This window comes from Tauraco erythrolophus, chromosome 10 (assembly GCF_009769465.1).
Source record: "Tauraco erythrolophus isolate bTauEry1 chromosome 10, bTauEry1.pri, whole genome shotgun sequence".
NCBI classification, from domain to species: Eukaryota; Metazoa; Chordata; class Aves; order Musophagiformes; family Musophagidae; genus Tauraco; species Tauraco erythrolophus.
The window spans coordinates 23,903,998-23,931,757 of record NC_141474.1 but is presented as its reverse complement, the minus strand read 5'-3'; the positions used below and the strand labels follow the sequence as shown (position 1 = coordinate 23,931,757).

Sequence of the window (27,760 nt, the reverse complement as noted above, 5' to 3'; positions counted from 1 at the left end):
TGGGGTCTAAGGTCTCCTTGGGGAACTTTTTTCCTTCTCAGTGGGTTGGGAGAAAGACTATTCTTTAAGCACATTCGACAGTAAAGCATCAATTTTCATTGAAATAAGAGACTGCACTGGAGAGCTGTACTTTCATCAAGAGAGCTCAAGAGTGAGAGTTGATTTAACTTCAAAATTCACAATATAACTTCCCGTTAGAGGCTTTATTCAGTAATGAAAAGCTGATCCTCTACCTCTTCTGAAACTTTCACTTTTTTCCCCTTCAAACCTCTCATTTAATTTCTTGAGGTTATAAAATCAGCTAGATTCCCTGGGGAAACAGCAATGGTTTTATAGATACATTCCCATGTGATAATGGCAACTATTACCAATTTTGGTCAAATGTGAAATTCTAGTGGAAACTAGTTCAGAAATGTGCCTCGAACTCAAGATGAAACAAGCTTGTGTTAATACCTACTCTGAACAGAACTAATGGCTATACATGCTTGTGCTTCTTCCTTATTTGTTAAGGAAGAACATACGAAGAACAAATAAATGCTCACAGTAGGATAATCATCTGTACCAATGGAGTACAGCTAACAAAATAAAAACAAGGTTGGAGAATTGAAGTAGAAGAGAGACGCATTATTATCAAGCGACCCAGTCAAATGTAGGGAAGGTGTCTGCATGTGGTACTCCAGCCTCTACAGAGAGCTGGAAGAGTAGGTTGGAAAAGACCTACTTTTCTGATAGTTTTCCTTTGGGTCAGCTGTAAATTTCAATTGTGATGTCCAAGTGAGTATGGTTTCTCACAGATAAAGTATTGCTCGTGCCAAGAACGTTGATGTGGAAGAAAAAGCTATGCAAGAAAAGAACATGCATGAAAATAGAAGACATTTTCTCCCAATAACATTCTGATATGTTAAATTTTGCACGCCTCAAAAACCCAACATTTTCACTCAAGATGAATGACCTCTCCCTCATGAGACTAACGAAACCACTGCTAAGCAGCACTGAACCATGATTCTTCCCAGAAGCACTAACACAAAAGAAAACATCCAAATAAAACTGAGTACAAGAACAATTAACCATTGCACAATACATTGGTGCTCTGGGCAAGGACTTAATTTCTTTGTCACTGAATGTGTCACCAATTCCAGATGCTCCTCTTGTATCAGATGAAAATACGAAGTCTCCTGAGCAGTAGTACATATCACATTTGGTAAAACTGTAGCACTTCAAATATATTCTTAATATTCTCTTATCATCATGGGCGACAAATTGCTTCTTAGATTCCTGGTAGGAGGTAAATTCTAAGATGGTGACAAGAAAGTCACTCCCTAAGAAATAAACATCACCTTCAAAGACAAACTGATTCAGGGCCAACAAAGCAGCTTCTCTGCTTAAAACAATCTAGCAAGAACAAAGGTAGAAGTGAAGACATATAATTACTGCTAAGCAATGACACAATTACTGACTAAATGCATGGAAGAGACATTACATGGATCATGGTTCTTTAGTTTTTTAGTGTATGCTGTGCCATACGTTTTCACTTAAATTAAAAAAAATCTGCAGCAACTCTCTCATCCTCATTACACAGAGAGAATGCCAGATACTAGTTACTCTTTCTTTTTAAAGTCTTTTATACTGTTTAAGCCACATGTACTGAGAAATTCTATTAATAGTCAGGTATTTCTCCAGTCTTGTTTGTTGCCCTTCTCCAAATAACTCTTTCCTTTTCCTTTAGCTATAGAGGTAAATTTGGTGAGGAGGCCCTCTGGGATTAATAACCTCACTAACACTACAAACAATTTTTCCATTGCTTATTTATTGACAAATTTAACCCTGAAAGCGGTGCACGTGCTAGAGGATCTCTGCAACAATATGGACAGCCTGTGCATACTCATACCTCCATAAGTTACACTGACAGAAGCACTGCTAGAAAAGGGTGAAAATACAAAAGAAGACATTTAAATGTCAATTAAAAAAAATTCTCCATCTAACTCATTTAAAAGCCTGAGACTGCTGCAGTTTCCTTGCTCTTCACTGAAAAAAACTGCAGGAGCAGGCTTGGTGGGTGCTGGGAAAGAAGAAATCCTACAAGCAAATTAGACCCTTGTGAATGGCGAAACATGGAAGCCACTCCAACATCCCAGTTAATGCTGAAACAATAGCTGGGGACGCAGCGGGGTGCTTGGCAGCCCGAGTCGTCCTCCACAGGACATCTTGACATTTGTCACTTTTAGAGCTTCAGCTTCTTGTTACAGTTTGATCTTCCTGACGACTCTTAAAGTTGACTGATTTCATTGTGTTCCTGAATGGCATCCCTCGCTTTGGCTATATACACACTAATAAACAAATCAGCAGCAGGGCACAGGCCCACACTGTCCTGCACAAGTCCATACTATTGAAGCGTTAGCACAGTGCCCGATGGTTTTCAACAAGGCCAACAAATATCCTCTCCTATAACTCTCACGCATCCATAGGGTCACAGGCTAATACAGTCCAGTGACCTTTCTTGATAGGAAGCCTGGACATAGCCATCCTCTTTTAGCGGGGGATGACAGGGAATTAACCTGTTTGAACAATGATCTCAACTGCTTTTAGGACCAGAGGACAACCATTTTATTTATTAATAGAGATGGAGTCATCATTTCCAAGTGCTCACAGTGGCACATACTGTTTCTAGATTCTGTCAAGTCACACAGCGGGAGACAACACGCTCAACGTGGCACCAACAGTTGCATTTTTTAAAGTAAGTGCAGTCAAACATGACACTGGCTTGACAACGTGGTCGCTCTTCATCATTTAGAAAATCTTGTTTCAGATTCTGAAAGATAACCTCATTCATTCATAGCCAGCTGCAGAAGTCACTAGGTGAAACCTAGAGCCACTGTTACACAAAAGGCCAAACTACATACCTGTAGTGACTCTTTGTGGTGTCAAAATATAAGATACTCACAACTCTTCAGAAACTTATCTATTACTTTCCCTATTCTCTGCACATAGAGAAAGCAAGAGTTCCCACAAAGGGGTGGAGACATCTGTGATGAATGTAATGACACCTTCAACCTGTTGTATGAGCTCCAACACTCCTGACAGTTCTTAGGTCCACTTTTGTCCCAGGTCACTGAGGATTAGGATCAAGTAATTAGGATCAATCCCTCGTCCAGATCTTTGGTGAACAGAGGAAGGGTTAACAAGTACAACATGTACTAAAACTCTCTGCCCACTTAAGACAGTTTAAGAAAAAGGTACAACCACTCCTCATAAACTCCTCTTCATCTGTTTCTAATACCTTGTAGAGGACTTTCAGAGACCACTGTTCAAAAAGAGTTTGCACAAATCTTCCTACTGCATAGCTCACATAAGAAAGTCCTGTTCATAAAGCAGTAGGGTCGCGACCTGCTTATTCCTGTGCTTCTTTCCTTTAGCAGACAAGTAACCACTACAGTGGTTAACTAACGATAGCAGCAGTTTGCAATCTGACATGAGATGTGTGTTATTCCTGCTGCATTAGTCCCCTTCAGAACCAGCACAATTCAGCGGAAAGTCTAAAAGCTTTCATATTCAGAACCATGTTCGCCTTGAGGGCTTCTACATGCAAATGCTCTTGGAGAGGGTGGAGCACTCTGGTCATAAATCCCTTCTGCATGGGCTAATGGCCAAATCAGAAAACGACCAATGAGGAGTCAAAACGTCAAAGGAGTGAGCATCCTTTGACGGAGAAACACTGTTAAGCTTTCTATGTTATATCGATTACTTTTTAGCATCTGGAGATGGAAGGGCCGACTTTACAATTGGATTCCTTCTGAAGAAAATGAAGATCCCTGATGAACTGTGTCAAAATGACTAGCATCCTGCCTTCTCCTTGGTATGATCGTCTTTAAAGAGCAGTAGTCCTACCCTGAAAATTTCTGAGCCATTTCTACTCTCTTACATGTAATTTATACAGATGTGTTACTCCAAATTAGTGCAGTCCAGTAGACAATGCTCTTCAAAAGCTGCTTGGACCAGTAAACATCAAGTGATGGATGAAGAAGGACTTCTTTCAGTTTTTTTCAGAGACAAGGCAAAGAAAAATGTAGCTAAAACTCTGAAGAATAGAGAGAAACTTTAACAAGAGAAAGCAGAAATGGTGGATTAGCCTTCAAGCTGCTAAGAATCTCTTGATTTCATAGTTTCAGTACTTTCAAGATACCACAGATCAGTTTCTAGAAACACACAGCATTACTGATAGCGAGCTCATCCTGTGGTTATATTTCACACCCAAAAAAAAGCCATTTTGCACTTGGACTAGATCATAGTGACTTGAAAACACCGGGTGATATTCCCCGAAGTTCTCCGCAAAATCTTCCCATTACCAACCCAGCTACAGTCAGTGTCTATAAACACCAACTGCCTTTCCCAGTGTGATGCACGTCGGAAATCTCATCTGAGGGTGTTACAGGGCTCCTAACGCACACAGCAGAACTCCTGCCGTCTGTTTCAACACAGGCATGTCTCTCCACACTTTCTCAGCCACCCCAACTGCTCTTTTTCCCATGCACATCCCAGCTCTGATAGTCTTCATCTTGCACCAGCACGTGACTGAGCTCCACACTGCCTGCCTGGGTCAGTTGTTTGGATATCGTTAGATTGTCCTGACTGAAAACCCTAATGAGGTGCTGATCCCATCATCCAATCACTCAGCTGAGCCAGAATGCATCCCGTGGGACAGCCAGAAAAGACTGATGCAAGAATTCCAAGTGATGTGTAACATGAAAGGGCGCCATTCGCATTGCTAGGACTCACAGCTTGTCAGCACGGCCATTAGAAATCCTGGGCTACAGAGATTTATAATTCAACCCTCCCACACACAGAACTTGCTCCAGACTGAAACTTGGCACAAAATTCAATCCCAGGAGGGCATTAAAAAAAATAACCCATTCAACGGTTTCCGTCCCATGGCTTCAGCTCACAGCCATTTAAATAATGGCAATTTCTCATTTCTCTTTTTAACTGAGGAAATCCAATATAAAACACCAGATTTACATAACATTGCAGTGGTGATACAAGCTGGCAACAACCCACGGAGAAGGCTGCCAGAGCCGTTCCGTCATCCCCTTTTGGTGAATTTCTCCATTTGGATTCAGTTTAACGGAATGATTTTTATTAGGTCTAGCTGACATCATGTGTTATCTGCAAATCCCACCTCCACGTTGGTCAAGCAGCTTGCCCTAGCTTTGGGCACCTTGTGTGCCTGTTAGAAGGGGACAAGCCCTCCTGTGGTCAACGCAGCCTTCCACTTGTGCTGCCACTGTTATTTCTTTGCTGCAAACTCTGCTGGCTGATTGAGAGGACAGTAATTAGTTGCCTATTGAGCTGCAAAAGACCGACTGGACAAGGAATGGACATATACAAAACAAAGAAGGGAATTGATGCAAGCCAAAAGAAATTTGTCAGTAGAGCCTTTGATTTGATCAGTGATTGTTCTACAACATCTGCTTCCACTGAGAGAGACAGACCCAAGCCTATTGCGGCTGCAGTCGTTTCTCCATCAGGTATTTCAGTCCTATGGGTCTATCTGTAATCTTGAGTCTGTCAGGGTTTAAAAAAAAAATCTTGGAAGTCGATGCAATGCCACAAACACTGCTTAATAAACAATCAGACTTCAGGAAGCCTGCAGCAAACGACTGTTGTGAGCATAAGCCTTCTGCTCCACCACCACTCACCCAGAGAGGCCTTTAGTGGCATATGTTGGCTAGCAAGGAGCTTGTGTCCCCTGCAAAACATACCACCTGCTGAGTGGGCTACTGGTTCCCATCTCATCACCACCAGCACCACTCTTGCTCTCTCACAGCATACCTGAGACTCAGCCCCTGCTGCCATGCTCCAGCTGGAGGACAAGGCATATTACAAATCACCACTAAGCATTTGACAGATTTTCCTATTCATTATAAAAGTTCACAGGTAGTACAACTGTAAAATAATTATACAACCAAATGCTATGAAAAGAAAATGAAGATTTGTATCAGTGGTCAACCCCAAGGCTCCAAAGCTCAGAAAGAGGAGTCTTTCCTGTTCCTTAGAGAATTACTGACTTAAAGGTATTTTAAATCAGTTTGAACTCTCTGCTGCTGTCAGGAAAGATGCTACAAGCTACAGCAGTCAATGCCAAAACGCTTCTTCCAGAATGTGGTGGTAGGTCTAAATTGCCATGTTGCACTGACTCTCCCCATGCACTAAACCATCCTCCACGTTCCAGCTGTGAAAACCCTTTGGGTTTCTGAGACCTACATGTACAATGATTCTCTGAAACCAGAGAAAAAATCTGAGCCCAAGGGACCACAGAAAAAACAAGATGAGACAAGCATCTGCAGAATCACCTTCTTTTTCAACAGCCGTACAGTTTTCTCCTACCTGTCCTTTAATTCCAAAAGGGGGTACAAAGTCCCTGATACGCGCCCACTTCTGAAGGAATCATCCAAGAACATTGGTGCCGGCTTCGAGAACCTGAGACAAACCAAAATGAGAGAGAAATTAAGTCCTGAACTAGGAAGGATAATTTCTGTAGGGAGGTTGAGAGAATCCATACCTAAGTGCTGATTCTACATTCTCACTGGCAATACAATAATGTGGAAGATTTTACTTTCACCCAAAGGCGCCTGCAGTGGAACAAATCTGTCAGAATCTGTGCCATGAGGACACCCAAAACACTCAATTTGTAAGCCTGGCAATCACTTCCACTCAACAATTTAGAACTTCCATGTTATTGTTTGACTATTAATTTAGCTAAAATGAGTTGTAAATTACAACCAGAGTTGAGGCAGTTTTACTTCCAGCTTAGTAAGCACAAGCCAATTTATGTGCTGTCTATCTATGCGAGTGTGTGAGGAAGGGGTGCGGAGTTGCCCTTATATTGTTCATTCCATATGTGCGTGCAGCTCTGTGCAGGTGGGGGTGCACTGGGCAAATGCTCATGGAGAGCAAGGCTGGGGTTATCTGCTCTCACAGCTGCTTCTGCCTCACTCATACACACATACACAGCAGCTATCATAACACAGGCAAGAGAGAAAACAGTGTAGGATATCATGAAGCAGCACTTAGTTTACAGAGAATGGAAATTCGGTTCAGATGTAGGTGTTTTCTTCCGCATTCATTAACATAAATGATTCAAGAGAGGTCCTTGCCAAACCAAACAGTTGTGATCTATCCAAAATCACTTACAAAAGAGAGAACTAGTCCTCCTTAACTGTGTCATTACAGGAATACATTATCCTAATTACGCCCTCAACAGACAAACACAGCAGCTACTAAAGATTTGTCTCTTCTAGAAACAGTTAGTACAGTGGCCAGACAGAAGGAAACAATTAGCAAAAGAAATTACAGAAATATTAACTTTCATATGGGACCACTTCTCAGTGTATCAAGACCACTGCTAGAAAATATGCTAATATTATTAGAAATCTGTTCATTCAATCATATCAAAACAGTAGTGGCGATGCTCTGGATCAAAATCAATCACACCACGCTACAGAAAGGAAGAAAGGAATGTACTGCACGTTCCGAGTGAGAGAGTTCATATCCACTACAGCCACACTGCGAGTGCAACGTGCACGTACCTGAAGTAGATACAGCCTGGCTAACCCAGGCACTGGTTGCGGGACAGACGTAACGCAGCAGTTGAACCCTCCCTTCAGGCTGTTTTTACACTCGCGTGCAGCTCCATGGTACTGCAATCAGATAACTTTGGACTTGAACTACCGATTAAGATAAATGCATCTATGCTACACCACAGCCAGGCACAGAGTGACAATTTCAGATAGCAGCACAGTAAGGAAAGGATGGAATGAATTCTGAATTATAAACTGCCTCCAAGTACAGCCCTATCACAGATGCCCAGTAAATCAGAGGTTGCAGAAATCGCTGGGAAGGAGAGAGACCAAGAGCATTTAACAAAACAAGAACAGAAGACTCCAACTCACCCATGCACACTGCTTCACATCCACTCATGCAATTTTTAATAAAATCCTCTATAATCATAAAAGCAGAATGCACAGATTACCTGGCTGATCTAGAAGGAAGGAAGTTTATCCAGAGCTGAGGATATGAAAAGGTCTATATAACTTTATCTGGGAAAAGGTGAGGAAGATGTGTTAGATGTATTAGAGCTTCTGAGATCTTAAGTAAAAAACAAAATCCATGGGCCTATAAAAAAAAAAAAAAAAAAAGAAAAAAGAACAGTATACAATAATACAATACAAGCTTCGATAACCTGACAATTAGTTCAATGTTTTTTCAAGCACCTTGCTGCATTGAAATTCAAGTATTATGTTACACTGGTGGGTCTCCGAAGAGTTGTCTTCACCTCCTTCCAACATCAATAGAAGGAATCTTTGCAGGATTCTCCTACAATGTAAGATCTTTTACAACCTGAATGGCTACAGTACAGATGTTCACAGCTCTTCCTTTACAGCTACCACTTGAACTAATAGCAGAAGTCAGGGCTCACAGAATGGTCCCCACTTTCCCCAGGCAGCAGCCGCAGTGCAGGACGATGGCACTGCCTGGAGGCCACCAGCACCTTTGGGCTGGTGTCTGAGGTCACGGAGCTACTCTTGTTGCCACTGTGATATGCCATCTTCAGAAAGTCTCAGATGCTTCAGAAAACGCATATGTGAGGAGGTTTTATTCTCCTCTCAAGAATCAAGAGAATTCCCTGTAAGAATGCTACAAAGCAGGGCAGGGTAAATAAACGACTTAGCCACTTCAGTTCTCCAATTCAAGAGCACTGCAAGAAAAAGAAGGTACAGGCTGTAAGGTCAGGCCTACTCAGAAGCTGGTATCATTTACAGATGCAATTAACTGCTCTATTTGCAAGTCATACACCAGGAAAAGACAGTTTATAGCAGTCTGACACAGAGTATTGAGTGTCTCTCCCTAATGGAGATTCCCCTTTACAAGGTTCCTGGTAAAACAAGGAGTAAGGGCAGATCCTTCCTGGGACTCCCTGGGCCCCGAAGGGAGAACCCAAAAGCAACAGGACTGATCTGATGGTCTATGGTGTCTCTTCTGCATGTGAGCAAAGGGATGTCCAAAAAGAATGGTGAAGTGACCATTGGCCTTGTTATATATTCGCTACAAGTAAACTTTGGGATTTTTCTAGCAAAGAACACAATAGCCTTAGACCACCTACTATATCTGACAATATTTAACACTATTGTACACAGAGCCAGGGAACTGATCTTTAATTCATACTTCTGCTTCATTTAAAGAAGGAGAGGAACAGTTTAGGGGAAAATATTATGTCCATATGGGGGAAAAAGGAGCAAATAAGAGGATATTTAGCTCACATAAATCTTGAAGGTAATTCTATTTTGGAAATATTAAGAAATCATGAATGCTGTAGGCTCATGATCTATGAAAAGTGCTTTGCACCTCAGTAAATCAGAACAGGCCAGAACCGATGTCCAGCAGTGACAGGGAAATGCTGTCTGCCAGACCTCTCCAGGAGCATGGCTCTTCTGTCTCGGCTCTGAAGCACGTCTGGCCGTGTTCTAGGACCCTTCAGCAAACACCAGGATATGCCTCAAACAGGCCATGGGAATGCTCTCTGCAGAGCACCTAAAATACATTCCAAGGAATGTGTGGGAGTTTGTCAAACAGAAAAAGTAAATGTTTCTGAATGTTGTTAATTTTGTATCTACTGAGCAGCTTACATATGGGATGCTGCGTTTTACCTGAGTGCTGCTGCTGCTACCCAAAGGCAGGTGAGCTCCACTGGCAGCCACAGCTCCAGAACTGAAATAGGCTTGTGCTCTATGGCAAATAGCATGTAAAGCAAGAGTTTTGATTTTTCAAATTTCATTTTTAACCATTTCCTATCTACCCCACCCCAAACTCCAGAGCAGACATAAAGCAACCTCATAGCTTGTGGCACGCGCTTATGACCTGCATGATTTGGGAGAGAAATACCAAGCATCTAAAATCACTAGTTTGAGTGACATACCCAATAAAACAGGAAAGGACATCCAAACAGACCAAATCTGGACTTGATGATCTTAATGGTCTTTTTCAATCTAAACGACTCTATTAAATGCTGGATATGATAATTACGATGTGTAGTCCAAATCTCTCCCAGCTCTCGAGTTTGCATTCCTTATGCAAAGACATTAGTAAAATCTCTAACGCAATTTGTCACTGCACACAGTGAAAGTAAGCGTACCGCCAGGAAACTATTCTTAAACAGGAATCTATATACACAAGAAAGCGTGATATATATATTGGTGCCTAGGGGATTACAACTTATGCGATAAAAAATTACATTTCCAGTTATTTTTTCCCTGACCAGCAAGAACAGTTGTGGCCTCAAAACATTTCTACGTGGAAGGCTGAACTAGCCTGCCAGAAGCTCCCCAGGCAAGTTTTCTGACCATTTCCATTCTGTCCTTGATGCACAGAATCCATTCACAACCATTGCTCTTTGATGTGTGCTGAGGTATTCAATACAGCAGTGCTAACTTCCAAAGTATCATGCCAATCCTAGCCCAGCACCGCCTCTATCGGGGTAGCTATTGAACAATTTCAGATGTTTAATCTTGACTAGAATCTGCTCCCTACTCCCATCTGCTGCTTTCAAGGCAATTAATACATAACTGTGTAGAAGGGAATATGCTAGACCAGAGAGAAAGCAAATAACATAAACCAATTGATAGTCTTTGGCTGTAACACGGAGGGAGAAGACAAGGCCAAGTCCCTGAAAGAGTAGAGAAGATGGCACTATGTTTCTAGAAATATGACACTAAGAAAAGGCAGACTGGCAGCCACTAAGCTCCATTGGGCTTATTTCTCAGGTATTTCCTTCCTTTTTCCCCCTCTCCTCCTCCTTTAAGCTGCCCTGCTCTTTTGTTTCTTCTTTAGTTAAAGAGAATCAGTAGTAATGAAAAAATGGAAGTTGGAAAAAAAAAAGCAAACGGTGTTAGAATCTCATGTGGTACATAACCTGCACATCCCACTTGAAAAAGGGCATGAACAAAAAAAGCAAACACACGAAAATGACTTATTTGTTCCAGCATGACTTCTACCCTCTCTTTTGTTTGCTTACGCTCAAAAGCACCCACCGTTAGACAGAAGGCACAAAATCTACCAATTTTATTAATAAAATGGCCAAAATACAAACCAAAGCTCTCTAGCACCAAATAATTAGCTCTGATAGAGGCATTTATAATATAAAGTATGGAGAGAAAAATCTAAACTAACCTTTTCCTTTTTCCCTAATGAGACCTAGAGGTATGTTCTCTCCCTTGCCTCCCTTCTCTGGGAAGCAGCATGGTGTGATAGCATAGGGAATGAGGAGGCTTGTGATGTCCTGATTTCACATTTCTTATTGACATTAATCCTCTGTCAAAAATCCAAGCAGCTCAAAGATTCCTCAAGCAGCTGAAAAATTTAAGAAACTGCATTAATAAAGATTAACCCCATCCTACAACCAACATACTTCTTTTCCTAAATCAGCAAATAAAAGAGCCAAAAAAAGAAATGGATGGCTGCAAGAAGAAAATCTTTACCAGTAGAGATCAGGCCAAAAATTAGGTTGATCTTAAACTGCAGAGATAGTCTGAAAGAAAATCAGACAATATGGTAAAGACAACTTTGTACTGAAGAATGGCCACACTTCAGTGTGGCCCTACCACTGCCATTTGAGACCCCTACTTCTCCTTTTAGAAGAGACAGTGAGCCACCACGATCCCTATCCATCTTCTCGTTTGCTATTCATGCCTATAGACCCTGAGCGTATCTACAGTTGTCTCTTTCAGGCTGAAAAGTCCTCAGCTACTTGGCCAGTCTCTGTACAGATGCCACTGGATTATGCAGTGGTACAACACCGCTTTGCTTTGTTGTCTGCCCTTTCCTAATAACTCTGCCATTTGGGTTTTGTCTATTACTGAGCTGGTATAATCACTTGTCCCTTCACAGCTCTGCAAGAAGGACCATGAGGTCCATGGTTCTTCCTTCTGCCAGAAAGGGACAGTAAATGCCATAGCCACTCCAAAAAATGTCTTTGAACAGGCTTTATTCCATAAGCAAAGAAAAGGAAAGGGCACGTAAAGTCCACAGAACAGAAAGCCCTCCACCCACCTGCAGGCCATGGAGCTGGACTCTCCGTTATCCCAGTCTCTTCCCCTGGGAATGGCTACTCTGTACCTTTGAGGCACTCTGGAGCATCATCAGCCTTCTTGCCTTCTTTGCTCCCCATCACCCAGAGCAGGTTCTTTAAACTCATTGGTGTGGGTATTTTTCCATTGCCTGCTCACTGCTCTATTTAGAGCTGAACCAGCTGCTCCAGCATATCTTAAAGGGCCTCCATGCTCTGTCCTGTGGTTCATACACAGAACATTGTCATGCTATTGCAGAAAAGATAAACATCCTATCATGACTGAAAAATGCAACTAGCACAGCTGTAAAACCCGTTAACTCCTCCACTTTACTCAGGATCAGAAAGCATCAGCTCGGGACCATGCCCAGTTCTGGGTCTCACGCAAAACACATGAACGAACTGGAAATAGGCTGAAGGAGAGCTATGAAAAAGATCTAAGATCTAGAAAACACGGTATCTGAGGAAAGCTAGAAAGAAGTTAATTTGTTTAGTCTAGAGAAGAGAAAACTGAAAGAGTCATGATCAGCTTTTAAATATTACAAGGCTGCTGCAAAAGAGAAAGGTAGGATCTCCATATCCCTGGTATATAGAAGTAGTAGCCCTGGGCTTAAAATGCAGCAAATGAAACCTAAATTAAACAATACAAAAAGGTTTGTTGTGCTTGGGATTATTACACATTGAAATCTATTGCCTGGACATGCATCAACTATAGTAGTTTCAGATCTTATTGTATTATTTTGAAGAACAAGTTTGCATCTATTAAGCATGGGTTAGTCATAGATATGCCTACTTTTAAGAGGGTAAATTCAACAGACGATCTTTTGAAGCTCTGCACAGGTCTATTTTTTTTAAAACCATTTTCACACTGGGCTAATATTGCTAGGAGGTGACCAAGTACCCAAGCTGCAGTCTGCTGCAGTTGGGAATCAAGAGCTACCCTTCAGGCTCCTTGGGATTCTGAAGTACTTACCTTCATACATGGTAATCAAATTTCAGTACAAACACAATTGTAGATAAGCAGCACAGGGATTTTGCAAGCCTGTTGCCTGCCAAGACTGCTTTCTGTTTGTACCCTGTATCTTTGTGATAAACAGGAAGACACGTAAAGTTTAACCTTTCGGCAGTCATTAATATCCTGCGCGTACGCACCACCAAGGCACAAAATCAAAGACTGATTTAATATCATCTCAGTCCCTCCTGCTAACAGACTACGTTCTGACATGCACGAGGTCCAACAAAGTACCCTGAACAGCTTACCTAGAGTGTCTCTATATAATGCAAATAATCATCATGGGGACTGTAAAGTTTTGAGATGAACTGTAAATATTAAAACCAAAAGGAAATTCGTTTGCCTGCTTTAACCAAATTCTCAGACTTTGCTACTGATTCCCCAAATGCTTCAGACAAAAAAACACACATGCATGCACAAAAATAACAAGAAGCTTGGTTTAAAGCTTGGCTTCCTTTGGGGGAAAAAAGAAAGAAAAAAAAAAAAAAAAAGGAAAATAAGCTATAAAATTCAGACAAGGCAGAAACTTTGTCCTGACCTGCCTCATGGTGCTGCATATAAGACAACATGCAAAATTTGTCATTGTTCACTGAACCCTCTAATACCAAAACATAATTATGCAAAGCTGACTTCTAGACAGCGTAGAATGATGTTAGTGTGGAACCCAGTCTCCTAACATCACTTCAATGTCATAGCTTGTTTTTCACGTGTTATTGTCAAAGATGCAAGATTGAATTACAGCTAGTTTTTCCTACCAAAAGCCAGGTGGGGTGTTCAAGGCCTCTGAGGGAGCACTGAGCCAAACAGATGAGATTACATGGTATTTGGAAACACGATGAAGGTGAGCAAAAGCAGATTGTAATTACTGCCTGAGTTTTCAAAGCCTTCTGTGCAAATAAAAAATGAGACGAGGAAGGAAGGAGAAAGGGTCCAATCCTTCCCTCCAGCAGAAAGAGTCAACTCACATAGAAGATGCCAGCCAGCAACTCTGCCAGTTGGCCAAAGTTTAGCACAATTGTGTTCCTGCTCACATTCCACTGGGACAGAAAGGAGATTGCGATTTCTAATGAAAACAAACGGAAGAGCAGAAAGCATCTAGGCTAATTGCTGCTGTGCAACATTGCACTCCCAAAAGGCAGGGAATCTGATTTTTCTGGTGAAGATCTAACATACATTCCAGAAGACTGCAGATGATGGGCATGGTTCCCATCACCGACCTGTTGTCTTTCATCATAGATACTAATTAACACGTCTATTAAAATGCAGTGACTGAACTTTGCTTTTATACAGCCATCTTACTGTTCTCTTTATTCTACTTGCAGAGAAAAGTCAATCCACAGCCATGCCACTACCAGCAAACCTCCCCACCCACTGCTCACTCCTGCCACCACTGACATTGTTTCGTCCCACCACATTATTTAATGTAGATATCTGACTTGAAGTTATCCTACTATATCAGAACAATTTTCACATTTGAAAGCATTGAAGGGAATAGTGAAATCTTCAGTGGCCTTCATAACAACTAATAATGCCACTGCAGAAGAAGCCTGGAACACTTAATTCTTCCATCTAGAACAAACAGCACATACAGTTTTTGTGCATGCACGTCAAGAAAGCTGAAAAGAAATTGGTACATATGTGGAGAATAGGACAATGATGAAAAAGCTTTCAACCATCAGCTAAACTAAAAATGCACACATTGTTTAGCATAGCCAAGCGCAAGCACAGAACAGATGTGACTGCTCTGTCGATGTACAGCACAGGGGATGCAGCACAGAAGGAAAAGAGCTACTGAAGGCAACGAACAAATAGGCACAAAACCCAAATGAATATGACCTGATTGTGATACAGCCAGCTGAAGGCAAAAATAAGGTCACTAATGTTTAAAACGAGTAAGCTTCAAAATAGCCTTGTGATGGAAGCCAAGGAAAGTGTAAAACAAATTACTTTAGGTGAACTTTGGTCAGTTTATGAAAGGGGTTGTATGATTTTGTGTCTGCATAGGCAGAGGACTGAACTTCATAATTTATTCAGTTATTGAATGCCTGATGTTCCTTCACCTCTGGCATACTGTTCTTATCCAGGTCAAAAATCTGCTTGGGGCAAAAATTTCCTGCATAAAGCTTACTGCAGAAAGAATATTGGCAGAAGAAATGTCAGTGTTTCAAGCATCATTACTGAAACAGACGGGTTGTTCTGAGAGAGTATAGTCTTAATTTTTTGCAAGGTTTATGTATATCCAGAATGATCAATGCCATTTCAGAACCTAGGCAAAAAAAATTCCTATTGAGATGATATGGAAAATATTAATCTGCTGCAAATCCCACACCATGGCATTAACAGAGGTATTGTCAGCTCTTCTGATTTTGTTAAATGTAGTGACATATTCTGAAAAGTTCTATAGGACATAGTTCCTCGTATCACACTCCTAGAAGAATCTCAGCTTTCATGTTAAAAAAACCAACCAAACAAATATTTTCCTTTTAGTTGGAAATGACCTTAATAACAAATAAAGGCTCAGAAACCTGAGGAAAGATAAATAATTCTTTTCAAACTGTGTGCATTTTCTGTTCTGACTCATTATTACTGAATATTTGTAGGTTGCAATTCTCACCAGTGCAGCTCCCAACAGTGAATCTCAGGTGTTGCAGAGAAAGCCTCCTCAACGAAAATGCAGGCAGAGGACGAGCCCGCTTTCGGACACAAACAGGAAATGAAAGCAAAACAATAAAAGTGAGGGGGAAAAAAGTCCGTAGAAGTTATTGCACCAGTACTTTCCTACAGCACACAAGACAGGCAGATAATTAAATGCAAAGAATCAAAGACAAGAAGTAAATTGCTCATCTTCTTTGTGCGCTGTATAAATTGATGCTCAGAGGCAGTCACATGGATAGTCCATTGTGATGTTTCTGAGAATTTTTTGTCATTTTTTTAAAAAAGATTCCTTTTTTTTTTTAAGTCATCACAATCTGGGTTTGACACAAAAAACTGGCATAGCAATGACAATATCAAATCAAGTCTACATTTTTATTGAGAAAACAGGAAGATATGAACTAGAAACAAGAACAAACTCTGCAGCGAAAACAAGAAGGGGCTGAAAGTATGAGAGATGCTGGGCAAGCACAGTTCTCTCTGAACATTTTGAAACTGGATAGGCTTTTTGGTTGGAATTCACGTCATAGTTTGCACTATTCAGAAGATGGACATCCGAACTAAAAAAAACAGTGAGGGTAGAATGTTCTCCATTGCACAAATTCCTAATGCCTAAACAATTTACCTTGGCATGCTCCTTGTAGGAAGTTGTTCAAGAAACAGTTGTGTGATTTTTCAAGCTTACATAGTAGTCAAAGCAGTGTAATTCATCTGATCAGAGAATAAGCTTTTTTCTTTTACTAAGTGAGACAGGATAATATAATAGCTTTAGGTGCCATCTCCCCGTCACTTGATATGCATTTGTACAATGTAGACAAAAAAATTACTAATATCAGAATAACATCACTTACTGAAAAAACAGATACAGATAGATTACAAAGCTGCTATTAATGAGATCCATATCAATCCTGATGGGAAAAATTCCAGATGTGTTTCTGTTACTCTGCTGCTCAATAGACTCCACATTGTAGTGCAGGATGAACTAGGGGCAGTCAGTTGTTACTATTTAAGGTTCAGATAGAGGTTTTTTCCTTCCTTTAACCAGATGCAAAAACCTCCAAGGATTTTTGCATCTCACAGGGTCTGACTACGCACCTAGACAAAAAAAAAGGCCAAATATGTACCCCAAGCAGAAAGAGTATTTTCAGAGGGGGCTGTTCCCCCAGGTGCCAGTGCCAGCAAGTCCTTCTGTAACTGGAGAGAATGTTTGATGCGGGAGACATGGATCCTGTGCCCAGTTTCATATAACTCTCTGTCTTCTCTGTCACCTTATTAATTCCAGCCCTTAGCCTAAGAGTGATCTGTAAAGCAACAGGCATTAAAATCTTCCAGATAATATCAGCACTGTTTAATATAAGCTTCTCTCCTTTGGTCCCATGGTTTTAAAAATAAACATTTTAACAAAACAAGGGTAAGACAATGAGCTTGTAAAACCTCCTTCTGGGTACTCCTTCCAGAGACAAGGCATAGAGACTGGACACCAAAGAAAGTTTCCATGTAAGAGGCCACCTGACAAAACCAAAGGGATTTACTGACTCAAGGTAGACAGCACAGACAGCTATATCCTCTCTTAATCATCCCACACAGAAAGTGTCTGGCTTGAGCTAGAGATTAGGCAGGGAAGAAGAGACTGGAGGTGCCACTCGGACTGCTCTGACAAAGAAAAGAACCACGAACCATGCTGACCTCTCCTGTCCTACATGAAACATAGGTGCAGAAAATAAGACCTGTCCTTTGAGGCAGCGCATTTACTGGCCTCCTCTGACCAGGGTCCTTCGCTCTCTTGTGTCCCCAAGTCAAAGTTCAACATGCATCTGGCAACAGACCGTGCAGCAACAATGGCACCCACAGCAGTAACTTCTTCAAAGGACTCTGCTCCGAGGCTTGATGGATACCTGAAGCACAAGGTAAGTCCTTAAAAGCCTGCTCTCCAAAATGCTATAAGTCTTTTGGAGGAACTGAAATCCTCCCTGATTCACTAATCAAAGCAGAGAGACTCTCCCGATTACTCTTATTGCATCACCTGAAGAATGGTACAACAGTCCTCCTCATTCCAGGAAGGGAGCTTTTCAATGAGACAGTTCATTTCAAGAAGTTCCCACAAGAAAAGCCAGTAGAAAAAAGGACGCTGCTGGTTTATGCATTTGAGATTTATGTAAGTCACTGAAATAAATACCAAATATTATTAGCTACTAAAGGAAATGGTTATAGTGAAGATGAGGGGATTAAAAAAACCACACAACTATGCTTTCTCTTTCAGTACCCTTGATAAAGAAAGCACTTTTCCTACAGCTGTGGGAAAAGAAACAAGACATAATGGTGAAAGTTAAAATTACATGTCTTTTGGCTGCTATCAAAGGGAGCTATAGCACATGGACAAAGTGCAGTCTGAGTGATATCAAGTTCCAAATCAAAGAAATGCTGCAGGCATATTCATCATTGGCATTTGTATCCGCTCCTGAATATTACAAAAAGCAGTGAACACTGCTGATCCACGACTTTAGTCCCAGTAGCAACCTTTAATTACATGAACTGCATTCAGGCTTTACAGAAAGCATCAGTAAGTTCACTTCTATCACCGATAATCTCCTGGTGACCCCCTCAGGTGACCCAATATGAAGTAGTTTCAGGGTGCAGCACTGCCAGCTGAAAATCCTGCCACACCCGGGAGTTTTCCATACCCTTAGCAAGTAGGTGGAACAAAAGTACAGAGAGTGACCTTGTAACCCAGCATCTCCATGATCCATCAGGGAGCCACAAAGAAGCAAGTCACTCTCTGTCTCAGCCTGGTATTCAGTCTATTCACTGTATTTTCTTGGCATCGTCGGGTTTTGTTTTATTTTCTCATTCTTCTCTTTGCCCACCTATGTTTGCCTAACCACTCAGATGGCCTACACAACCATTACAGTATCCAACCGCTCCACAAACAATTACTTACAATTTACATTTGTCTTAAAGAAGGTGTTTGTGTTTTCATTCCACTTCTTGAAAGTTTTAGAACTAATTCCATGAAGGTATTAACTTTTCACTCCAGACATTTTTGGAAGTAGCCATGCTCAGTGTGAGAGTGCAAGGAATCTCTCTGTTACCACGACAAATGGCAGTCATTTTGTTCTCGTTTAATCTTAACAAAACAATCATCTTGGTAAGAAAAACTGGAAAAAGTCATGAAAGCTCGCAGCCTAAAAAGTGAAAGCTTTGGAATGCACTGGCAAAAGAAGACGAAGATCATAATATAAATAATGAGTCATCTTAATCACCAGTTATTTCTAATATCTTATCATCTTAAATACTTCTACCCTCCAATAAATCAACAAATACTTAGTCACTTCTTTGAACTTATTGAAGTGCAATAGAAGAAATAACAAGAAAGCTATGGTTTAAGCTACTAACAAACATTCCTTTAAAAAATAATAATTTATTATTCAAGCTGTAATAAAATCTCAGAAAATATTTTGACTGCCCTTCCAAATCTTTCCCAAAAAGTTACTTTGCTAAAAACAATTACTCCATATTAGCTTAGGGTAGTTTAAAAAAAGTTAAAGCCCACAACCCTATCTAATTCAGGATACACTTAAATTCCCCTGTCTAAACAGAAAAGCCGAAGGACTACTTTAGCCAAGTATCCCTTCATCTTGATGACAAGAGAAGAAACAGATTTTCATTACTTAGCAAAATAGTAACACTGTTGGCCAAAAGAAGAGCTTCCCACAAGTATTTATGGGTGCTCTTTGGGCAAGGATTCAAACAGACTCCAAACAGACAACCATGGGGCGGGCAGACACTACAATATCGTCCCCCATTACTCTCTCTGCCAATGTAACGTTCTTGCTCGGCTCTCCTGAACTCTACCTTCCTTTTCGTTGGACATTTTGCTTTTCCTGAGTTGCAGGACTCAGTGTACTTGGCAGTGAAGTTCACTAGCAACACAATTATAAAACCTGCAGATTCTCACGTCAATGCCATGTAAACATCACTGTCCCAAATTCAAGCCTACAACTGACTGAAGAAAAGATTTTCAGAGATGATCAGCACTTTGTTGAATTCAACAGAAACTGCATAGTAACCTGTCTTCCGAACAAATCAGGTCACTCATGTTACCACACTTATCTTCAAGTAATTACTTCTGAACATTCCCAGTGCACATTTTTCCACTGCAACAGCCTGATACATGCTCTGCAGTAATGGTTTTCATTTCAGTATCTTGGCCAGTCATGAAGTGAATCAAATCAACAGCCCTCTGGTGATATCAAACTTCAGAGGCAATAAAACAGGTCCATTCCCGTCAACTTTTATCAGTCGACCTTTGAAAAATGGCATCCCTAGTTATAGGGATTAGTATTTCCCATACAGAGAATAGGAATTAGGAGTAAAAATACAAGAGCAGCTCTAGCTGAAATAAGAATAGGCTGACACGCAGGAGTATCAACAAATTGCCTCCAAACCTGCTTATGGCCAGCATAGCTTTGGAGAATTTGTAACAGCTAGCGTGGGCTTTCATTCCATGGCTACTTAACTTCTTTTGATACCAAGAGTGTGCTTAATCCTGCAGAGCACAAATCTGAACAAACTGCCTGCTTTGCTTACAGTTATGACCCACTGAAAGCTACCATGGGCATTTCTTGAAACGCACGTGAAAAGCCTCGACTCTGAGGACAGCGATCTCAAGGCACTGAGCTCTGCAAGCGTTAACCATCAACACTGACCCCAGAAGAGAGGCACGGGGATGAGAGATGCGTGCCTCCTTGGTAATTACAGTTACTGCATCAGAACTGGTTGTCTCTGAGGCAGGGAAAAAAAAAAAAAAAAAGTGTTGCTTGATTTTAGCTTGGGATTATTTCTTTAGGAATTCATTGCTTGCTTGCCCAGCAGCAAGGAAAATCCTACCTAAGGATGCGAGTGAGTCTGTGCTGGGTCAGATCAGAGTTCAAAATCTCTTTTCCAAAAATGGCAATAAATGGATGTCCAAGGTAAAGTAAGAAAAGGGCAAAGAGAGAAAGTATTTCCTCTCTAACATTCACACAGCTTTCAAACATTTTCAGCCGAGTGGATTTCCTGAGTTTGATGTGGTTTGTCTAATCAGCAGCCCCCCTCTCCCTCCCAGCAATGGATCTCTCCTCCAAACGCTTGTCCAGTCTCCCCCTGGCATTCATATAGACATTTTGCAGCCGCCACATTTTTTGGCACAGAGTTGCCCAGGTATATGACCTGATGTACAACGAACTGAATCTTTTTTGTTTTGATGCATGTAAGTAGAAACACATAAAGCAGAAAGACTGTTATCAGTGTTTGTTTTTTTCCTTTCTACCTTTCTTCCCTGCAGTAAAAGCCAAGGAGAGTTCAGCACAGCTCAGCCAGAAGACCCACCACAGAAGATCAAATCTCCCTCTGCTCTCTTGCTTCCTTCCCCTCAGACACTAACAGGGACATATGTTTTCATCCCACTTGTTACATCCAGCTGCCTCAGCAATCACATCACCTGCTATCTTTCAACTTCCCTTTGCCCTCAAGGTCTTCTCTTATTCTGCCTTTGGGATCTGATGTTACCAAGCTTCAGTGAGTTTCGTTTCACACAACTCTCATGTGGGAAGCACACTCTATCTCTGTGCAGTAGAAGCCTTTAAATCCATTTCTTACATTCTTTATGCGTTCCTCAGACTATATCTCCCAAAGCTGTCAGTTGGCTTCCCTGGTGTCTAGCACAAGCCACTTGCTCTCACCTACTAGGTGAATAACTACCCCCTTTTGGCCTGGCAGATCACTTAGCAACTTTTAAATTGGGGAGTACTACAGGTACCAGTCTGTCTCATCACATAAGGAGCCCAGCTTCCTCCTGCGTTCACACAGGACAGTTTCCCCAAGATGTTTGGTAGCTCTAGATGGCTGGAAAGTTTCAGATTTATTGCATATGACTGAAAAATATCTCTCTGCACAATGTAGGAGCACCAGAAATGAAATATCTGTGAAGGACTGAAGGGCCCATACACGTACAAGGAGCCCCAGCTGCTTTCTGGGAAACCTCACAGGCACAGAAACCATCGTACGCTCAGGAAGCAGCCCGGGCTTCCAGCCAGTGAAGAACATCAGGTCACTACATCCACAGATTGCACTGAAGAAGGGGCAGTTATAGCAGCTATCAACTGCTTCAAGGAGACGCTCTCTGCCTCTTTTGAGTTGGCCAATGTTCTTCAGCAGCTGCACACAAGGAGGTAAAACACTAGCTTTCAAAAAGACATATTTCATAAGGAGATGAGGTCTGTCCAGACACAAATGACAAACAGCCGCATTACTCCTCTTCACCCACCAGTTAGCGTGGGAATAAAGCTCAGACGCAGGAAAACTGCCTCTGTAGCAATGTCCTGCAGCTGTCAAAGAGCTGGCACGCAAACAAGTCAGGCACAGGAAGAAAAGTGCTACAGCAACCCTGGCCAACAGAGCAATTTCAGAGCCTCAACATGACAGCACAGAAGTAGGTGACCATAGAGACATTCTCCCATTCCATTTTCAGGACAGCTTTGCCTTGGACAGTCACATACTGTCTCTAGTGACCCACAGGAAATACAGTAATAGGTGTGCTTTGATCCAGCAATACTGACTTAAGGCCCAGCCTCGTGACAGAAGTGTTGATAAATTACCCCTGGTAGACATGGAAACTGCTCAGCCAATTAACTGAGATGAGATTAGCTAGCAGGTTTGGAAAAATGCTATCGGTAAGATGTGTGCAGCCACACATGTTTTACTCAGTTACATGACAGTAGGACGTGTGTTACTTCAAGCATCAAGGCTACACTAAATCAGATCAGCAGTTCCACCTAAACCAAAAAACAGCAACGGGCTTCTCACAAAAGTAAAATAACTTCGTACTAAGCCATAGTGGAATAAACTGACCAGAGATACGGTTTCTTCCCAACCCCAATCAGCTTCAAAATCAATTCACATTCTTACTTTTAAAAAAAATTTACTGTTACCATAGCCATTTTATTACTTGTATTAGTATATGATTATGCATCTCTTTTTCAGATCCTGTTTCAATAAAGTCTGTAAGGTTAGACAAGTTTGAAACATGGTCTATTTCTATTTAATTGAGAGCAGAGAAGGGTTAATATCAATGCAATTGACTTCTTTTATGCCATTCAGTAAATAGCACACACCCATGGTATTTCCTCTGCAAAGTAAACACACCATGTTTTTGCTCATACAGAATGCATCCTTCCTAGGGAGAGAGCCACAATTTTATCTTGGAGTAGATAGGAAAGCCTGAAGTAGGTGTGCGGACACACAGGTCTTCTCTGCCATTAGCTCTTCTTAGCAAGGAGTAAAAGATGAAGAGCGGAGGACCAAGGCCTGAGCTCTGTGGGCCCCCTCCTAGAGGAAACTTGATAGAGCTAGGTGTGAAAGAGCTTCTGAAGGACCTGGTGAAGGAGTGCTGCAGTGAGAGAACAATAGAGGAGACAGATAAGTAAAAGAAAACATTTTGAGAAGATCCAGCTTGATGATAATAAAGGCTGTTGGCAGGAACAACCTAAAAGACTACCAGTTTTAAGCAACCACTTGTCACTCTGCGTCTTCCACCCTCACCTGTAAAGTCACATCAAATCACCTCATCTCCAGGAACTGCCTGAAGCACTGTCTAAACACCACAATTCCTGCAGATCTGAGGCTACTCACTGAACTACATCAAGGCGGTTCCTGCTGTGCCACAGCTCAGTGGCACTGAATGTCATGCCAGAATTTGCCCTTCCTGGTAAGGAAAAGGAAAGAGAAGCTCAGGAGACAGGGAACGAGAGCCACAGCTGGGAAATATGGAAGGTCATGCAAAAGAGCAGTGGGGAAAATGTGCTTATGGTGCTAAGGGGTGTGGGATCAGGATGCTGGTCTGTGTACGTCACAGTATACAATAGGAGGGAATACAGTTGGCAGAGTATGGCACAGTGACGAGGCTAGACACTGGTTTGTGATTTGAAGAACTAAGAAGATATAACAAGGGAAGTGGTAAATGCAAGATTACATAGACCACAGTACAGGCTCTCTGATGACTGAGACTAGAGAAAACTTTTTAAAACCATATTTCAGAGTTGCACCTCTAAATTCTGCTTGGAACTCATCTGAGACTGACCCTTGCAGCTTAGCAGTGAAGAATTAAAAAACTCTGCCTTCAAAGATGCCACCAGAACCTCTGCCTAGAAGTTTCCAGGGGCCTTCAAAAGATGTAACTGTACTGGAAGGAACCTAGAATGGAACTGGAAGAGAGAAGCCTGAGGACATGACTGGAGTGTTATCCTTGAGCATATAGATGAAGGTAGGAGGGCAATGACTAGTGCAATGGGATAAAAGACAAGTATTCTCTAAGGTGGAGAGGTAAACTCTTCAGATCCCAAATTATCATAAGGGAGCAAGCAAGCAAGCATAAGAGCAGAAATTTCAGGAAAAGACCTGGCAAGAAAAGAGAAAAAAGTTGTAGGAGAGGAACAGAAAGCAAGTTAGTGGACAAGAAAAGGTTGTGCTGAATATCGTCATTCTCTCTCATTTGGAGTGGGGAGCAGTGAGACTGTGGGCAACAGTCTCACTGTGGGTGAGGGCACTGTGTGGGTTTGAGGGCAAGTCACAACATAAAGCATTTATCTCTGGGGCCCCAGAGGTGGTCAGAGCAGTTTCACTATGAAGAGTACAAAAGTGAAGGAAGGGAGAATCCATTTTTAACACAGGAGAGGTCAGACTGGTCCCAGAGTTCTGGCAGTTGCCAGGGTTAGGAACAGGAGTACACTGTGAAGCAAGCCAGGTAGACCTGGTGGCAGACAAGAGAGGCAAAGGAATAAAGTAGCAAGCAAAAGAGGACAGGGAAACACCTGTCAATTGAGGATATGGTTTAATGGGGATTAGGGATGGTTGGACTCGATCTAAGGTCTTTTCCAACCTAGAAATCTATGAAATCTATGAAAAGAAATGGATACAACAGAATACAAGGAAAGCAAATGAGATGTCTTAAGTGATGCTGGTCTGTGTCATTGTGCTGGGTTTGTGTGGCGGGGTTTTGGTAGCAGGGCAGGGAATGCAGAGAAAACCCCTGTAAGTAGATGCAAGAAGCTTCCCCAGCTCCAAAACTGGTCAGACCAGTCTCTGGCCAGGTCAGATCCCACTCCCCTCTGGCCAGGCCCAGGCCAGTCAGTACCTCTGAGAATGCCCTATTTAAGAAGGAGACAAAGGAACCCAAATGGGGTGGGACCAGAGGATTGTTTCCATGGAAAGGACCCCCACACTGCTGGAGATGCATCTGCAATCTGTGGAGGACTCCACATCAGAGCGGGTGGCTACACTATAAGAAGCTGTGACTCTGCGGAGAAAAGCCTGTGCTGAAGCAATCTCATGGGTAAGGACTGCATCTTGCAGGAAGGACTCATGTCGGAGAAGTTCGTGGAGGACTGTCTCCTGTGAGGAGGGCCCCACACTGGAGCAAGGGAAGAGTGTGAGGAGTCCTCCCCCTTTAAGGAAGGAGCAGTACAAACAATGTGTGACAACCCAACCTGCAACCCTCCCATTCCTTGTTCCCCTGCACCACTGGGGGAGGAGGTAGAGCCGGGAAGAAGGGAGGGGTGAGGGAAGGTGTTTTTAAGATCTGGTTTTGTTTCTTGTTATGCTCTGAATGAACTGATAATGAATGTTCATTCATTATCAACATTCGTTAAAATGTTGTTATATTTTTCTCCTCTCCACACCACGGCAGGGGAGGAGTGAGCAAGCAGCTGTGTGGTAGTTTAGCTGCCAGCTGGGCTAAACCATGACAGTCACACCATGGTCTTTCAAATGTTTGGAAGTCTATTTTTAATACTCTTTAAGAGTTTTCCTGGTAAGCAAGTTTATTGTGTTGTGGTTTCTCAAGTCCCTTTGCAAGTTTAGGTAATATATTTGCTCCTTCTGTTCCTGCAGCTGAAAGTCTGATTTTAATGAGAGATTGCACGTTTTGGTTAGCAGCTCAATCATTACATTCTTAAGCCTCTTTAAATTCCTAGATGTATACAGTCCAGGACGGGTGATTTAGCACTTATTAGTCTAGCAGTGAGAGAGACCAGAGACTGCTTCAGAGAGATTTTACTGCTCTGAACTTGGTTCCTAAGTGTATGGGCTTGAAAGCAAAAAGATGGGAGGGCAGATTTACAAAGCCACAACACGGAGGAGAGCTAAGGCTTGAATTGGATACAGTTTATCCTCCACCTCCTTCCTGTCCGTACAAATGAAAACAAAATGCCTCTATTTAACTAACTTTCAAAAAACACTCGCTGCTACTATGGGCAGAGACATGAAGAAGAGTAAGCCCTCCAACTAGTTTTAGAGATAGCTTCCATGGTACTCAACCTCTTGATCAGTGGAGTTTTTTTTAAATGATTAGCGAAGGTGTAATTGAAGAAAGCGAAGGAAGAAAGATAATTCAAAGATGAATGAGGCCTTTATTAGTATCTCTGAGAAGGAGCAGAGACTGTAAGACAAGCAAAGATGAGGGTCCTGGTGGACAACGAGTTCAACATGAGCCCACATTGTGCCCTGATGGTAAAGACGGCCAACATCACCCCAGGCTACATGAGGCAGAAGGCTGGTAGTAGGGGGAGGAAAGGGATCCTTCACCTCTGCTCAGCACTGGGAAGGCACTGCTGGAGGGCTGGGTCCAGTGCTGGGCTCCCCACTACACGAGAGACATGGACATGTTGGTGCAAGTCCAATGAGCTAAAATGATTGGAGCATCTGCCATACAAGGGGAGGCCAGGAGAGCTTGGGTTATTTAGCTTTGAGCAGAGAAGGCTCAGGAGGCTCTTATCAATATGCATAAATACCTGATGGGACAGTCAAAAAGGCAGAAAGACTCTTCTCAGTGGTGCCCAATGTACAGGACAAGAGGCAACAGAAAAAAATGAAATACAAAAAGTTCCATTCAAAATAAGAAAACCAACTTTTACTGCAAGGGTGGTCAAACACCAGAACAGGTTGCCCGGAGAGGTTGTAGCCTCCATCTGTGGAGATATTGAAACCCAACTGAACACAGCCCTAAGCAATCTGTCCCAGGTGACCCTGCTATGAGCAGAGGGGTTGGACTGGACCATCTCAAGAGGTCTCTGCCCACCCCACCTAGTCAGTGATTCTGTGATCCTTCTCCCCACGAATCAAGGAACATTAAAGTTGCAAGAGCTCAATTCCTATCTAGGTCAGTTTTCTACAAATGCTGTAAAATTCTTGCTGACCTCAATCAGCCTAATCAAGTGATAAGATTACAAAATGGAAAAAAAAGCATTAATTTGATCAACACCAGTAGCTATTCCACTGACCTAATGCTTGGCCAGAGAGAGCTTGTGAAAACTGGATTAACGCATATGACCACAGGATTTTGTCCTCTGGAAATCACAGCTTAAATTTGCCATTCATCAAAACCGGAAATGTGTAGCTTTAATGTCATCCCATTGCCAATGCGTGCATTTATCTGGCATAAAACACGAGGATAATTTGACCAATCAAGGCATGTGTTTAACTGTAAATCCCTAGATGACTACTCTGAACTGAATGTTCATACAAATTCAGTGCCTCCTGCAGAACAGATACAAGGGAAGCAATGAACTACTCCTTTCAGTTGACAGTGAAGAGGAGAAATTAATTAGCCAAGCAGGGAAGTGAGAGTCTCAGTATTTGCAGTTTAGTCAAAGGTTTAAATATGCGAATGTCCGATGTCTACCCACACCATTTAACACTTCCCAGTTTAAGTGAAGTGGTAGGACTGATAAGTTAACACTAGAGCTCTGACACAACCGGGAATTGTATCAGGAGACTTAGGACTACAATACAGCCAGCAGTGCTGCTGCAGGCAAGGGCGAAAGGACAGTGACAGAGCAGGGATTAAAAGAAGAAGAAAGCCCAGCACGTCCAGCAAGTGAGCACATTGCAGCATCACTGCAAAACCTTATGTTTTGTTGTAAATGAAATGGACAGTAAAAGTGACAACA

General features: G+C 42.0%; 1 protein-coding gene across 1 annotated transcript in view; it reads right to left on the bottom strand.

Annotated features, from left to right (window-relative positions):
• The window catches only part of ST3GAL3 (ST3 beta-galactoside alpha-2,3-sialyltransferase 3), a 184,252-nt gene that overhangs the window by 66,201 nt on the left and 90,291 nt on the right, over positions 1 to 27,760 (bottom strand). The window contains 3 exon segments of the mRNA XM_086617229.1: position 6,237; positions 6,382 to 6,434; positions 6,437 to 6,474. Of these exon segments, the coding sequence (XP_086473355.1) occupies position 6,237; positions 6,382 to 6,434; positions 6,437 to 6,474 (92 nt within the window).